This window comes from Lissotriton helveticus, chromosome 11, assembly GCF_964261635.1.
Source record: "Lissotriton helveticus chromosome 11, aLisHel1.1, whole genome shotgun sequence".
NCBI lineage: Eukaryota > Metazoa > Chordata > Amphibia > Caudata > Salamandridae > Lissotriton > Lissotriton helveticus.
Genome location: NC_136072.1, coordinates 438,506,702 through 438,523,411, shown reverse-complemented (window position 1 = coordinate 438,523,411; position 16,710 = coordinate 438,506,702). Strand labels below are relative to the sequence as shown.

Sequence of the window (16,710 nt, the reverse complement as noted above, 5' to 3'; positions counted from 1 at the left end):
AGGCTGGCTTGCCTAGCGGGTGCCAAGTGATGGCCCTGTAGTTCTATTTTAGCTTATCCGAGGTTCCAGGTTCTGATTTACAGTGACTGAGGGAGACAATCTTCTTCTTAACTCCTAGAACCCTAGGCCATTCAGCTCTTGGGTGTAAGCTTTCAGGGTCAGGGCTTCCAGGAGATCATTTGCAGGGACACAAGTCACCCTGCTGATGGAGGTGGAAATGTTGACACTCCACTGTTAAGCACAGCTACAAGATCTTTGCAACACAATAGAGGCACTACTCTAGTTATCACTCTAAAAAATAGACTTCTGGCACTGGGCTCACTGTAAACCTGCATCTGTCCAACTGAACACAACTATTTTGTATACTGGGATTTACAACTCTTTTACCTGCTTGTCTTCACTCCACTCCATGGTTATGTGTGGCTACATGTGGCAATAATACACTTGAATGCATTGTACATGGCATGACAACTTTTCCTATGTGGCCACACTAGGAACCCTCACTCTTCCAGCATTGCACAACCTGTGGAGTAGCATGCTATCAAACTTCCCAAATACACTTCGGGCTTTGTCAGTGATATGAGGTGCTGTACAAAGGAAAATACAAAAACATACAGTGTAACTGTACTGTCCCACAATGAAACCAGCCACATCTTAGACAGCATTTTTATTTAAGCACATTGATGGTTTCAGTTCCCTTATTATGATAAACCCCATGCTCGCCATTGACTCAAATGCAAAACCAACAAGGTGATGGATGGACTGCTTGAATTAATCTCAGCCACCGGCAATCGCTCGGGTTGCATCCCAATCCATCATTTTTCACCAACCATGACACCTCAGTTTGGAATCTGCCATATGCAAATTAGTCTTGACCTCCGGGTATGCCCAGACATAGGTCTCGGGCTCACTGTGCCACTGGAACCAAGCTGCACCCAGGGCGTAACCGATCCTGGGTTGCTTGTGTTCTGGTTCAGGAGGGACTTGGCCTGGCAGTTTGAGCTGGATGGTTCACATGATGAATAGGGTCAAGACGGATTTGCATATGGCTGCGCCCAAACTGACGTGGAGTGGTTGGCGGGATTGGGGTGATTGCCAATGGCTGAGATTAATTCAAAGGTAAACAACAAGAGAGAAAGGGTATGTAGGCTACTCTTATACCCCTTGTAAATAATATATCAAAACAACAGAAGAGTACCTTAATTGTGGAGCACACAAAAATAGGGAGAGTTGCAAACTTTATTACCACCACCAAATGTTTGAAACAAGATACAAAGTAAGAAGTGGGTTAAGAAATTTCAGTGAGTGAAAGAGAGAACCCTCAGGCACCAACTAGAAAGTCGGTTGCCAGTTGTCTTCATTGGGTCCTCTTTGTAAGTACGTGAAATACTACGTAGCAAAGGGAAAGTGCTTGTTAAAAAGAGTATGGACTACTCCCCAAACTAGAAGATTATTTTAATGTAGGGGTAGTTCTAACTCTATTAAACAGTAGTGAAAAGGACGGACATGTGAGTGGTTAAGTTAATTTGAACCAAATGTCCTAAATAAAGGTCGACATGTTTCTGCTGATAAAAGCCAATAGTCAGCATAGCATTCTTCAGGACCTTACGTACCCTCGCCTCATGGGAGGCGCTCACTAAGGCGCCAATTCCATAGGGGGAGGGAAAAGGAAATAAAATCGTTACAAACTTGAATGTAGTTTGATGCACACGAACTCCATGTGCGACCCCTCCAACATGTAAGGGCTGTTAAATGTAAAAATCAAACCATTAACATGAGAGATGTACAGCAAATATGTCTATACCCCTTCGTAAAAGTTCATATACATATATCACAATGTCAATGTGAATAAAATGAAATGAAACCCACCTCGTGATTAAGTCATTTACTCAACAGTTTTATATAATATGGGTATAATCAAGCCCTTCTGTAAAAAGAGCTATCCCACAGTATTTGTTAAAAATGTCGTTTCACTAGTGGCAAGAACCAGAGAAAACGTTACACTCAAATTCGTAACGCTACAAAAGGCAAACTTCGCCTATGTTATAGTCGTCTACCGGGGCCAGATTTAGTCAATTGTAATTCGATGGCTCCGAGACGTTTTTCTTTAGTAAGAGATTGCCCGTATGTAATATCAAACCAATAAGTTACACCTTCAGTCACAAAAGAATAAGAAACGCTGTTAAAACATCTCTACTCACTAGTCAAGCTCGGGAGAAATACCCCCTGTGCTCGAAGCAGGGGAAAACCTTCACGCCCGGATGAACTAGGAAGACACAAACCACGAAGAAAGTTCTTTACAGTGTGCATCTTTACCCAGGCGGCTCCCCAAATCGTAACGTGTATGACTATATTTAAACAGCCATACGCACTCAACAGGTCATTGCAACAGGAAAGAACTTACTTCCGTCCAGGCGACTCCCCGCCAGAGAACCTAATCGGATCACTTCCACGGCCCGTATATGCTGAGCCGGTGTGCACATCTGTATTTGTTTGTGCGTCCACGACGTTACTTGTGATCACCATTCTGTATCTCCCACCAATTTTTTTAAAGGGGAAGTCGCTATTTAGGAAAGGGATCGTCTTAGTCAATCGTTTTTTGTTTTTAAACAAACTATATTGTACTCCCATGTACTAAGAATGATAGGATGTAATAGTACAAGATAAATGGAAGACAATGTTTGTACGTGAGCTTATAAAATTAAATGAGCTTGTGTAAATAGATTTGATGTTAAAAAGTCATCATATGACCAACCTTAGGGTAGTTAGATTCAGAATAGAGGTTGGTCAACGAGCCTCATTTTTACACAGTCAGAGTAGAATGTAGGGACAGATCTATCGTCGCATCACAGAACCCCAAGGTATATCGTCATTTAATCCCTGTAGATGTGTTGAAAGACGGTAAATCCATCTTTGCTCCTTTTCGAAGATGGTGCTCTCACTGCCCTGTTTTAGTTGTTCTATTATCGTCCATCTGATATCATTGGGACAATGACACTGGTCCAAAAAATGGGTAGTCAATTTCGTTGTCCCTTTTCTGCAACTCACGTTACTGCAATGTTTGCAGTTGCGTAATTTAATTTTTCATGTGGTCATCCCCACGTACCTGAGGTGGCAGGGGCACGTAATTAAATAAATAACATTGGTAGAATTACAGTTTGTATGGCCCCTGAGGTGCCACACCTTGCCTGCTTCCAGATTCAGTGTCTTCGTCGCAGTTGTTAAGTGGCAGACACTGCATCCGCCACAAGGAAAGTGCCCGAGGACGGGGGCAATCCCCAGGTGTTCAGTACACTTGAGTCCTGCACTATATCATTGGTTTTAGGGCGAGTGTGTACTAGTGCAGCCTGCAAACTCCTTTCCCTTTTGTAGGAGAATAAGGGTTTCTGCCAATCCCGCCCGTTACTGGTCAGGATCTTCCAATGTTTATCAATTGAGCGACTGACACCATTTGAAATGTTACTGTAAGTCGTCACACAGGTAAGTGGTGTCTCCGCTTTGTTGTCCTTAACATAATCCTCCAACAGGGCCTCCCTGTTTTGATTTCTAGCCCTCTTGCAACTCTGTTTAAGGATTTTACTTGGATAACCTCTTGACGAGCAACTTGTCAGTTAGATCTTGTGCTTGCTTTTTAAAATCTTTCACATCACTACAATTCCTACGAATGCATAGGTACTGACCAAATGGCAGGTTGGCCCGCAAGGGGCGCGGGTGGAAGCTCGAAAAATGGAGCAGGTTATTTTTACTGGTAGGTTTATAGTAGGTCTTTGTAGTCAAATGGTCCCCGACTCTGGTTATTGTGACGTCCAGGAACACAATGGATTCTGGATGGTACTGGTGGGTGAATTTCAGGTGTGGATCACAGGTATTCACCCAATCAAAAAAAGCCAAGAGACTATCCTCAGAACCTTGCCAGATTAAAAGCACATCATCAATGTACCTCTGCCACAGGATAACATTGAGAGTGTAGGGGTTCGTTGCTGCCAGGATGTGGGTCTGCTCAAAATTATGAACATACAACCCGCAATACTTGAAGCAAACGTACTGCCCATTGAAGTCTGTCTTTTGTAAGTAAATCTTATCCAAATGTTGGAAAAAATTCCTTTTAAGGGCCAGTGTAGCACATTCGATGACAAAAGTGCGTGAAGTAGTGTAGTCCCACGTAGCCTGATCTAGAACATCAGCCAATACCTTTAATGTTGCATCCTGCGGAATGCAGGTATACAAACTTTCTATGTCTAAAGAGACTAGAAAGCATGGGTCTTCAGGCATCTTAACTGTTAAAAGCAAGGCTAAGAGGCTTTTTGTGTCCTTTATGTAGGTACTTGTGGACTGTATCAGAGGTTTAAAGAAGAAATCACAGTACTTTGAAAGTGGTTCCAATAAGGAGCCAATGCCCGAAACTAACGGTCTACCAGGGGGAGGAAGACGATTTTTGTGGGTTTTGGGTGAGATTAATTCAAGCAATCCATTGATCACCTTGTTGGTTTTGCATTTGAAGCCATTGACTCAAAGGCACTGAATGCCATTGGTGGATTACTATTCTCTTTAAAGTCAGAAGACAACCCATTTATTTTGTTTTCCCATCACATTATTAGCTCTACCCGTCACATCTTGTTGGATGTCTTATTTTTTAACTGCCAATGTTCAGTCCCTGAATCCTAATGTGTTTTCTGTCAGTAAGCAATGAGTAGGGGAATTTCATCAGACCGACTGCAAGTCCCTAACCTTTGGCTTTTTTGTGTAATTTGATATTGGACTACATTGTGTTCAGAGGATCATTACAGATTCAGTACTTATGCACTTCTGTGTACAATAACAAAGCTTTCCTTCAGGCGTCCAGCACGCTTGTAACTTGAGTGATGAATGCTCAAGGTAAGGCCTGTGTCTTTGGATAGGAGGAATTTGTTTAGGGATCAAGCTACAGTTGCCAAATGTTTAGTTCATTTAAGAAGACTGTTTCTTTGCAACATTGGGCTCTGGAGAGAAACACAATTCTCTCTGTGTGTAGATTGCATGTTACTATGTGGGCTCTTAATTGTTTGTACACATTTTATAAATTGGTGTTGATTGTATAACTTTGTTGTACCAATTACTGCAAGCGACATTAGGCTACGTTTCAGTAGAGAGCACAATCAGATCTCTACATTGAGTTAAAAAAACTTTTTTTATTTCAATTGATGGGACATCATACATTCAAATATGAAAGCATAAGAGGAAAGCATATCAAGTCTCCAGCCCTCATTACAAGCTAGGCAGAGTATAGGGAGGTATTTAGCAGATGTAGCAAATACCATTATCCTGGGCAGAGGTATTCAACATCTGCAAGAAATTCCTTCTATTTCGAGTTCCTAACTTTCAAACGAATAGTATGTGGAATCACTATTCCACATGTTTTGCCATTTTTATGGACCCCCCACCCCTCCATACATTTTGGCAGATTTGACCTGCCAGTATCTACCAGGGAAAAGGTTGTGCTAATCATCACACAACTTGCAATGTTGATCACTATTCAAACAAGCATTTACAGAGGGATCAGAATTTGGCCTGTACTTGTATTGAGTGCCTGTATCTTCAGGTTGGGGGTAACAATGACAGGCGTCAAAGTTCAGGTCTAACCGACAGCAGGGTACAAAATGTCATTTCTTCAAATAGTGGGCATCCAACCACAGACTTGGGCCCTTAAGAGACACAGTGGGACTGAGACCACAGTCACCAGTGGTTTATTCTCTAAGGCTTTATAATGAGTCAATGCCCTCCAATCAGTGAAGTATTTCACGACTTTACAGTGGAGCACCGTAAATTTGACTCCACCCTCTCATGCCTTCACTATGCCATACGTATATGCCTGTAATATCATATATTTGTGTGTTTTAATGTCATTAATGTAAGGTAAAGTGGTGCACTGGAGCAGATGCTTAAGATGCATTTATTGAATAATCCAGACATTTACATGAGCGTGTGTACTAAAGTTTTCCGTACCATTTCATCGAATTGAAGTTCTCATATGTATCGGCATTTGTGTGGTTTGAATACTAATGTTAACACTTATGACAGCATACTCATTTGAATTGTATTCTGTATTTATTTCATAACTGTAACTGCATTTAAATGTGTACTAAAATGTTTGCCACACTAACTTGACCAAAGGCCTTAAGCTTTTGGATTCTAATGTTACTCCTTCAACATGAACGCTGCTCTGGTTGCATTGTTTCTTCTTCTTGCAGGTGCATTCATATGATCTCATAGTTAGAAGGGGGCTGTTAGACCTAGCCCTTTTGACAGGTTAATCCCCACATTTTGCTTTTTGCCTCCTATTTTTCCAACCGTAATTTTGTTGGCTTTCTGGGCATTTACCACTGCTGATCAGTGCTAAAGTGTATATGCTCTCTGTGTAAATTGTGATATGATTGATTAACCATGATTGACATTTGATTTACTGGTAATTCCCATGTAAAGTGCACGGTGTGTGCCAGGGACTGTAAATCAAATGCTACTAGTGGGCTTGCAGCACTGGTTTTGTCACCCACATGAGTAGCCCTGTAAATGTATCTCAGACCTACCACTGTAGTGTCTGTGTGTACAGTTTGTAAACATGCTAGGTTGTCCTGGCATGTGCACCCACTTGCCAGGCCCAAACCTTCCCTTTCCTTACATATAAGGCACCCCTAAGGTAGGCTTGGGTACCCTCATGGCCAGGGTGCAGTGTTTGTGAAAGGTATGACATGCACTAGTGTGTGTGACATGTTCTGATAGTAAAAAACAGTGTATTTAATTTTTCACTGTTGAAAGGCTATCTGTCCCATAGGCTTATCATTGGAGTTGCACTGTAACATTTTTACCTGTGTAACTTGCAGTAGGGACAATATAGAAAAATCATGTTTGGATTCTCTGAACTCAGAATTTCTTAACACATCTTTTGGTAAAGGTGGTTGTTAAAATCCTGTGTTTGAGAATGCCGCTGTAGGAAAGTGATCAGTTTCTTACTTTACTATTCCATGTGCCTCTGGCTATTTATGGATTCAGCGTTTGGTGTGTGGGTGACAGGACCTGAGATGTGCACTCTAGACAGTCACTGAGGGGGGTTGAGGTGTGCCCTGCCTTGCCTGGGTGACTCAGCACAGGGCTCAACAGACCTGGTCTGCATTTAGAGTGGTAGGAGGAGTGTTACTTACACCTGAATAGGCTGTGTCTCCTTTTGCACAATGCTGTCTCCGCCCCCTGTGGTCATTCTGCACCAGTGAATGCAGAACTGGTTTGGACTGGGTTCAGAGACCCTTGCCACAAAGAGATCAAAGACGTTTTGGGGTATAGGTATTAGACCTCAAATCCCAGGATTTAGGATTACTTCAAGGCACAAGAGGACCCTACACCCTGTAAGGTGTACTGCCCCTTTGCTGTGTACTGTGTGAGGTTGGCCTGAAGTTGCTGCTTCTGTCTATGGTGGAGGAAAAGGACTGACTCTTTTTGCCCTGCTGTGGTATCCTGCTTGTGAAGAATCTCCAAGGACTTATGTGTGCTGGGCTTCTGTTGAAAGTCAAAGGGATAAAAAAGACTTCATCCAAACGAAACCTGCAGGGAGGGGAAGGACTGGAGTGTTCTTGTCCCCTTTAAGTGCTTTATGTTTTACAAGTGTGTCGGGAGCGCTTTACTTCTTCATTTTTAAACTGATGCCCCAGACAAGTGCGGGTTCAGCCCTTCATTTTTCCACCATTTGTAGTGTCCAGTGCAGGGAGGGCAATAAACTGGTCTCTTTGGGACTGGCACGTGGTGAGCGCCGTACTGCCCCTGGTGTCTGGGACAGCTGGAGGGGAGTGCGTGGTTCTGGAAGAGCTCTCCCCTGGCCCTTCATTCTGTAATGCAGCATGTGTGCCCGCTGTGAGAGAGCAACACTGCCGCTCGACCTGGCTTGAGATTCGCCCAGCCAAGGGGGAAGGAAAGAAATACCTGCTGTGTGGCCGGCGGTGACCGGCCACCTGAAGAGTGGAGCAGCAGTGAGATTGTGGGCTCCTGTCGTTGCCCTATAGGTATGGAAAAACTACCCCTCCAGGCTCTGCCTAGTATGTACAGGGATGACAGGGGCAATCTATAGGTAGTTACTTGATTGCACCAACTATGTTGCTATGTCTATGACAATTGCCTGATGACAAGATGATGTCATTTGTGGTCTAACGTGCTATACACATGGTACCAAGGGGGCTATTGTCTATGTATGCTTATGACATGTGATCTATGCATGTTTTTGTGGCAACTGCCCAATGGCACAGTGATTTGGGAACGGGTGGTGGTTTATGTGCATCTTTATGACAAGTGCTTAGTGGCACAGTGATTTATGTTATGTGGTCTAAATGTGTTTTACATGCTACTCAGTGATGTATGGTCTAATGTGTGCTATGTGTAAATATTACAAAAGATATTTTTGATATACACTTGTGTGCAGTTTTTTTTGTGGTGTGCCTATTGTGTCACTGGTGTGTGTGTGTGTGTGTTGCGCAAACGCTGTACACAGTGCCTCTGGGATAAGCCTGACTGCTCTGCCAAACTACCAAGGGGGTGAGCAGGGGTTGTCTTAGGTGTGTAACACACTTGCCCTGACTAGAGTGGTGGGTTCTGGCTGACTTACGTGCTTACCCTAGCCAACCAGAATCCCCATTTCTAACGGGGGCGCATTATGTGTAAAAGATAGTGAGGCTCAGGAGGAGAAATTTTGTCAAGGATGACAAGCGCTAGTGAACAAAGGGAGGACCACTGTTCACGTTGAATCTGGAGACAGGGGAGAAATCCAAAGACTTTTTGATGTTCGGACCAGAAGATAAAAGTATCGAATGGAGTTGTCAAGTGTTCCCATGAGAAGGTAGAAAAGTACTGGGCCACATAATGGGTGAATTCTCAAATATTCTGTGGAGTTTAAATTGGTGGTCACGCTTTAGCTTTATTCAGATTCCTTTTAGACTTTGAGGGGTACAGACCTCTTGGCTTGTGTGGCTTTATGCTGTACAATACCTTTGATTTTGGAGAACTTCTACAAAAATCTCTGCAATACTGACACCTTACTTCTTTACTGGATCTAATTAGATTTCCCATTTACTGCAATTTATCCCATGTTTAGTTGAGGCAATTTAGATTTACTCATGGATACGCCAGAGGACCGAAAATCATATACTGAAGATTAGATTTTGTTTCTTGTTTTCTGCAAAGCCATTACTGAATTCCTAGTATGCTTCATACTTTTTCTGTTAAATTTTGTTAGACTATTTAGTCTTCCAGTAGTGATTCTATATTTTTACAGTGTTTTTCTGAGACTTGTATACATCAGTCTGGCTTTGAATTTGTAATAAACATATACTTAACTCCATCTATCGGCTTTGTAGCCAAATGGGCTGGCCCGTAAATCGAGTTTGGATGATGTTAACTCCTCTTTATTCCTCAGGCATCTAAAAAAGGTCTATCGCAGGGAGAATTTGGATATGAGGCTCAGTTCTCTGGCAACTATCTGCTCTAATCGTGGACATGTGGATTTCCCCAGTGAGCAGCTGCTCGCTGGTTCTTTACAGCATAAGTCATAGCTGGGGCATCATTCCCTTAGCCACTGAATTGTAATTCGCCCTTTAACAAAAAGGAGAACCAAACTCCACACCTTTTTATCTGTTACTCTTTGTAGGCTTGCCATAGTTACAGTGGCCGTCCAATCTATCTCTCTCTCTCTCTTTCTTGTTCCTTCTCTCTTGCAAGAAGACATACGAGTGTGTAAAGGGAAACATCCTTTACATTGCGGCGATTACACCGCGATGCATTTAGAACGCAGACATTACAACGCAAGCGTTACATCGACTTGCACTGGAGGGCGTTCTAACCTAAGGAATAGTAAGATTTACTATTCCAACGCCTTCCCTATTGTACGTAGACTGGTGTTGGAGTAGTAAATCTTACTATTCCTAAGTCCAGCCCCCTCCAGCTCAAATCATTGTAACGACTTGCATTGTAAAAACTGCGATGCTACATACCGCGATCATTTTGCTCGCGTTGTGACATCACATATTCGTTTGCAAATGGTCCATAAGACACTGAACACTGTGCAGTCAGCTACATAATATTACGGAGCTTGTTTACTTGTGGTTGGTTGTCTCAACTCACCTACGAAGGAAGTGCAACCCTTAGCAGCACAACAGGCCACAACTCTGTGGTTATAGACATGCTAAAGGAGGCAACATAAGCAAAAATGTATTCAATTGCACTGTGCAGCTGAATATTTTTACTGTCCTTGTTTGTCCTCTTACAGGCCAAAACTGAATGAAAATAAAGACATTCTTATGACACACCGTAAAAAATTACTCGGGATGATGGCGAACGCTACAAAAATAAGACAGTGATTGTTCTAGTCCTCGCTGAGGGCGAAAGAACCAGTGCTCGAAAACACAATGCAATCCTCTACCTCTGCCCTTGAGAGACAAACTTCACAATTCATAAAACGGAAGGAAAACCTACTGGCTCAGAAAAAAAGTCCCCTGACGAAATGAGTATGGACAGCACAAGAGCATAACCCTTAGGGGCAAAATGAAACAAGACGAAGTGCTTTTTCCTGCCTTTAATGAGACACACTATTTTGCTCCACAAGCTGCATTCAGAATATTCCCCTTTATTCCAAAGAATTTCCTTCCAGGAGAGCAAACACAAACAAATTAAAGCACAATTCTCTAAACAAATTGCCATTTACCACAATTTCATTTATGTGGGACAAGGGGGTGCCCATGCCCCAGCATTTCTGCTGAGTATATCTGCACAACCAACTGAATCAATCCTTCAGAACCACATATGGAAACATTTTCAACTTTGCCAATTACCATCCCTCCTTATCCTTATTAATATATTGGTGGCTACGATTATTATTTAATGACATAACCCGCCAGCATTTTTCACCAACTTTAGGCCTGACCATATTCCATTGTTATGCAACAGATCTAAAAAAATGGAGTAAACAAGTGTTGTACTACATTTGATTAATGAAATTTACAGGTACAAATTAACCTCATGTCAAAATGCGAATGCGTTGGGACAGAACGAGTTCGCTTCTCAAACATGATAGAAACACATTCAGGATAAGGGAGTAAATTCATGGACCAGGGTTTCTAAGTCGAGAGCTCTGTGGCATAGCCAAAAGGATTTATTAGCGATTAGTGATAGATGCACTTTTTTTTGCAATGGTTCCCTGTGACCAACATTTTTGTGGCTGTAAACATTTTCTGTAATGCAGACCATTCCCTCTTGGGCTACCAGCAAAAATAGTGCTGCGGGCTTAGGCTTCCATTTTTCATCCAGTGCCAATAATTAGTTTATTTTTAAACATGTAAAATCCCCAAGCCAACATCAATTTCCTCCTATCCCCGGGGCCTTGAACTCAGTAGATTAATGATTCCATTCCTGAAATCTGTACTGGGCCTCGTAGTTATGATCCAGTAGGTCGATTCAGCCTTTAATCCCTTTGAGGTCAATACAATGAGCATCACGTAGCGGTAAACATGTAGGGGCAGATTTACAATAACTGGTGCATTCCTGCATATTAGCAAGGCTGCGCCATTTATTTTGCGAGACTCCAAAATACACTTGCGCCACCATGGATGCGCCGCATTTACAATGTGGCGCACCATAGCGCAAGGATAGACAGATGCGTGACCAATCTGTCGGCATAAGGTTGACGCAGTGCTGGAGTGGTGTTGCAAGTGCGACGCAACTCCAGCACTGCTCTGGGGTGCCCTATACCTAATATGCTGTGTCACCCCTTACGCCTACTTGAAGCAGGCATAAGGATTTGACGCAGAGGGGACGTAAAAGTGACTCAGTGAAATCTTGTAGATTTCACTGCGTCACTTTTACGGGGCTTCCTTGCGATGGAACGACCACACTGCTTACATTATACCTGACGCAAGTATAATGTAGCGCAGGGCTTTACAACATGACGCATCTCACTAGATGCATCACGTTGCAAATATGTCGCATAGTGGCGCATTGTTTACACCGCCGCTGTGTCACAAAAGTGACGCAGCGGCCGCGTAAAAGTGTTGCAAGGGGCTCGTAAATCTGCCCCGTACTTTATAGATACATCTTATGTTCCACTCCAGTAACCCTATCATTGAAAAGGCTACATCTCAAAAATGGTGGCTCTCAGTTTAGGAATTTAGATGACCAAAGCACCCAATATAAGTGGACTCGTGGTCTGCCGCTCCTGACAATAGCATCCTGCGGTACAGTGCCTACTGCAAATAAGTAGCTTGAGAGATGTCACAGGTTATTCCTGTTATCACAGTTAGTGAAATACTAGACATTTCTGCTGTCTGTGCACGATAATCATTTGCTTTGACATTATGGCCACACAGGATCACTTTTTTGACAGCCCCAGTCCTATTTACAGGGAATCTGTTACAGTTATTTTTGTAAAATTAAACTAGACAGCAACACCCGATCATGGGAGACGACAGAAAAGAAATGTCCCTTTGTTGTTCGCTGAGCTAATTCAATTGACTACCCAGCACCGTCACAGATAAAATGCAATTCAAAAGGGCATTTGCCTAGAGCACATATCTGATTTTAGGGCCACGCAGCATAATCATATTTCCATGCAGTTATGCATCCTAATAGCATTTCTAATGGCACCGTGTATTCCAGAGGTTCAACCTTCATAAAGGTTATTAAGTGCAAACAGCACTCCTTCACTTGCATTCTCATCACTATGCTAAGCCTTTCATGGAAGTATTAAACAAACAGTCGCACAGTCAGGTTTGAAGGCATGCGTTGACCTCATTTCTAAAAGCCAGCGTAGAACAGAGGCTTGAATGCAGCATAAATTCACGTACATAGTTCATCCTCTGGAGCACCCCTCGGTTCACGCGCCTCGTGGTCCGCCTCTTCTTCCAAATTTCAGCAGACGGGTCCCTCTTGAAAACTTTCCCGCGAACGCTCATCTTGTCGAATTGCTCGTCAGGGTCGCCAATGTGTCATAAAATCGAACCCTGTTAGACACGCTTGCCCTGGCTGGGTTTCAGCTCACTAAATGAAACTGGGTGCGGAGTTCGAAAGGGAAGTACATCACACGAGCAACAAAAAAAAACATAGATGTATCGGAAAGGAAGAGAAAACCAGGTTGTCTGGTCATAGCTTCCTGTGAGCTCGACCCTGGTTTAAAAACACACGCCATTGTTTAAGAATGAAAAAGGAACTATATTCTGAATATGTCTTTCTACTGTGTCATTCCTTGTGAAGACTTAGGATATCTTGAAAAGGAGAATCAAACTATGAAATGATTGTGGAAATCAGAGCAATAAAATAAATCTTAGTCAAATGGACATAAGGCTTATCTGAATAAAAAAGTGATTTTGAGAAATAACTTATTATAATTTAGGTCACGCTTCAAATATCTAGCAAAAGAGCAAATATCTAGCAAAAGAGCAAATCGTACTGACATCCGAGGAGACGCCCTCATGTGGATCACCTCCTTAGTCACCAGAAGAACCCAGAAAATCTGCCTTCCTCCCTGTTCCTCGGAACCCAGGAGCACCATCTGCAGCATCCCCCAAGGCTTGTCCCTCAGCCCTACCCTGTTCAACACCTACATGACTCCATTGGCTTATGTAGTCAGATGGCATGGACTAAACATCATATCCTACGCCAACGGTCATCAGCTCATCCTCTGTACTAGAAGACCCCTCCGTCATGCGGACCAACTTCCGCAGGTGCATGACGAGCCTCGCTGACTGGATAAGAGGCAACTGCCTAAAACTCAACACAGACAAGACAGAAGTGCTGATCTTCGGGATCAACACCTCTGCATGGAAAGACACCTGGTGGCCATCTGAATTAGGAACCTCACCCACCCCGACTGACTACACCTGCAACCTTTGCAGTAGAGACCCCCCCATTAGGGCAGAGGAGCACTGCCCCCCCTGCTGTCAGTGCAGCAAAAGTGAAAAATAAAATGGTAATAAAATTAATTACCGTTTTATTTTTCACTGCTCCCAGCCCGAGCAGTGTTTGAAGGCAGACCAATTCTAGTGACTGGTAGCTGGAGAGTGGTGTTCATTCCAGTTTAAAGGGAGCATGTCACTTTCACCAGCTGTCTTACGATGGCCAGCCTGACATGCACACTTAAACCTCTTCACCTACCTGTCTTTGACAGCTAGGTGGAGAGCAGGCACAAGCCCCCAGTGCCTTCTGGAGTGTTGAGGCAGCCCACTTCAACAATCCTGGCACTGCTCTCATTCTGCTCAACAGCAGCATGAAAGCAGTGTCGGGATTTGGAGACAGAAGCTGGCTGAGGCTCCAGGAGGATTTGCGCTGACTACAATAAAGACAAGGAAGCGTAGGTAAGGTAAGTAGATTTTTCATTTTATTTTACCTTTTTGACCCACTGACAGGCACTGTGAGAAACTTGCATCACCTCCAGACTTAATTCCAAAGCTATCAGCCATAGCCTGCTATAAAATCTGTTAACAAGCCATGATTGAGAGCTTTGCAGTTTGAGCCTAAAGGCATTGCGATTTATTACATTGCCTGCCACTCGGCTCAACGGTCCCCCACCGTTGAGGGTCACCGCCCACCACTGAACGTAGGCATCATCCTGGACAGTAAGCTCACCATGAAAAGACAGATCAATGCAGTTTCGTCTGCCTGCTTCCTCACCCGTCGCATGCTCCACAATATCTGCAAGTGGCTCCCCAACTACATCAGATGGACAATCATGCAAACCCTTGTCACCAGCCGACTTCACTACCGCAATGAACTCTACATAGGAATCACTTCACGCCCCCTCAAGAGACTGCAAGACAATGCAGAACTCAGCAGCCAGATTCCTCCTAGACCTCCCTAAATGGAGCCACATCACCCCCCCCCACACCTCAAGAAGCTCCACTGGCCCCCACATTCAGAAGAGATGCCCATTCAAGATGTTGATCCACACCTTCAAACCCTCCACAAACAGGGACCAGCTTACATCAATCACCAACTGAACTTCCACCTACCCTCCAGACACCTGCGCTTCACCTCGCTCTTCCTCATCCACCCACACCCTGGTATCCTGCTGCTGGAACAGTGGAAGACGCTCCTTCCCCCACCTCGCCGCAAAGTCCTGGAATGACCTCCCACATCACCTCTGGATCTGATCAAATCTGCTGGATTTCAGGAAAGGACTCAAGACCTCAAGACCTGGCTGTTCAACTGAGCCCCCTGCAGCAGTGCTCTCAGTGTGTGGATACCCTCAATGGGTGATTAGCTGTGCTTTACAAATCCAGATTCATTGATTGACATGAGTTTCCACCGAGTAAGGTATCGGAAAGTGTTAGAAATGGGGTTTCTGGTCAGGGTAAGGCAGTTACACACCCTAGATGACCCCTGCTCACCCCTTGGTAGCTTGGCAGAAAAGTAAGGTTTATCCCAGAGGCAATGTGTAAAGCATTTGTGCAACACACACACACATCAGTGACACACTAGGAACACCACAAAAGGAGAGTCCACACCAGATTATATAAAAATACCCTTTGTATTATACATAAAACACATAGAACACAATCACATAAATCACTTTGCCAATATGCAAATGTCATAATGAGGCATAAATCAAAAACCACTTCGGCAACTAGGCAATTGTCATACACATAACATAATTCGCTTTGCCAATCAGGCAATTGTCATAACATCACAGTTAGTGCACTCAAGTAAATATTTCTAAGTTGCACAAGCCATAAACACATCATGAGAACAACACCCTCTCTATGTCGCTCATACCATTTCAATATACATCTTTATATCAGACCCCCTACATATGGAGCAGATAGATAATGCCCCTAACATATGAATCACTTATTAGCCTTTAGGGCCTAACAGGACATAAATCCTGGTATCAGATTTGGAAACAAATGCAGTAATTATAGGTAAAATACATTCATAAAACAAACTTTCCTCATCCTTAGGCCATGAGAAATGACAATGCTTGCGGTGGAGACATAATCCCTACTTGGCTAAGTGTAAATGTGGCCATTTTCAAGTGTCCAGTTCCAGTTCGGTGGCCCGTCCTGGGCTTGCCCTGCAATTGCCACAAGAATCAGAAATGCCCCCCAAAAGTATGTGTTGAATGAAGCAGCTGCCCACGATTGTGCTGTGCAGCTACAAGGGCTCTCTGGGGCTTAAATCCCCCACTAAAGGTAGGCAAATGGGGAGGACTCGCTGGGCCCTCCCCTCCTGACACAGCCACCATGCGGCTGCCCGCAAGACTGTGGTGCAGAAGGAGGGCTGACTGGCTGTCCGATCCTGGGTGCGGCGCGTTTGCTGGTCCTGAGCCCTAGCAGGGCTCAGGCCCCACATTGCTGCTGGTGGGTATCCTTCTCCACTCCAGGTGGGATGTCAGTGGCGCTCCTCCACCTCCTCGGGGCTCCCAACCTCACTTTCTTGCCGGGTGGCCACCTTTCCCTGGCCTCGCTAACAACGGGACATTAACTAGGCTTGTCCGCTTCTCCTTCGGTGGTGCTGGCTTGCAGGACGGCTGCAGATGATGCTGTGCTTCTGCAAGCTTCCTGGTGGTGACGTCACACAGGGATCCCGGTGACTAAAGGAGGCGGGGGATTCTGAAAGCCGGTCACACTGCCTTTGCATGGCAGAGACCCTTCTCCTCAGCCGGGGACAGCACTAGGACAAACACTGGCCCCCCTTCTTCCCAATCAGTAGCGC

The 16,710-nt window shown here is 44.1% G+C and overlaps 1 protein-coding gene across 7 annotated transcripts in view; it reads right to left on the bottom strand.

The window, feature by feature from the left end:
* The window catches only part of DOCK10 (dedicator of cytokinesis 10), a 1,735,912-nt gene that overhangs the window by 1,372,430 nt on the left and 346,772 nt on the right, over positions 1-16,710 (bottom strand). For 2 of the 7 annotated variants that reach the window (XM_078665954.1, XM_078665952.1), the window contains exon 1: positions 12,849-13,143. The exons of the other annotated variants lie outside the window; for them this stretch is intronic. In XM_078665954.1, the coding sequence (XP_078522080.1) occupies positions 12,849-12,956 (108 nt within the window). In that variant the 5' untranslated portion in view covers positions 12,957-13,143. Of the gene's footprint in view, positions 1-12,848; positions 13,144-16,710 lie in introns of those variants that run through there. 7 annotated transcript variants of the gene reach the window in all.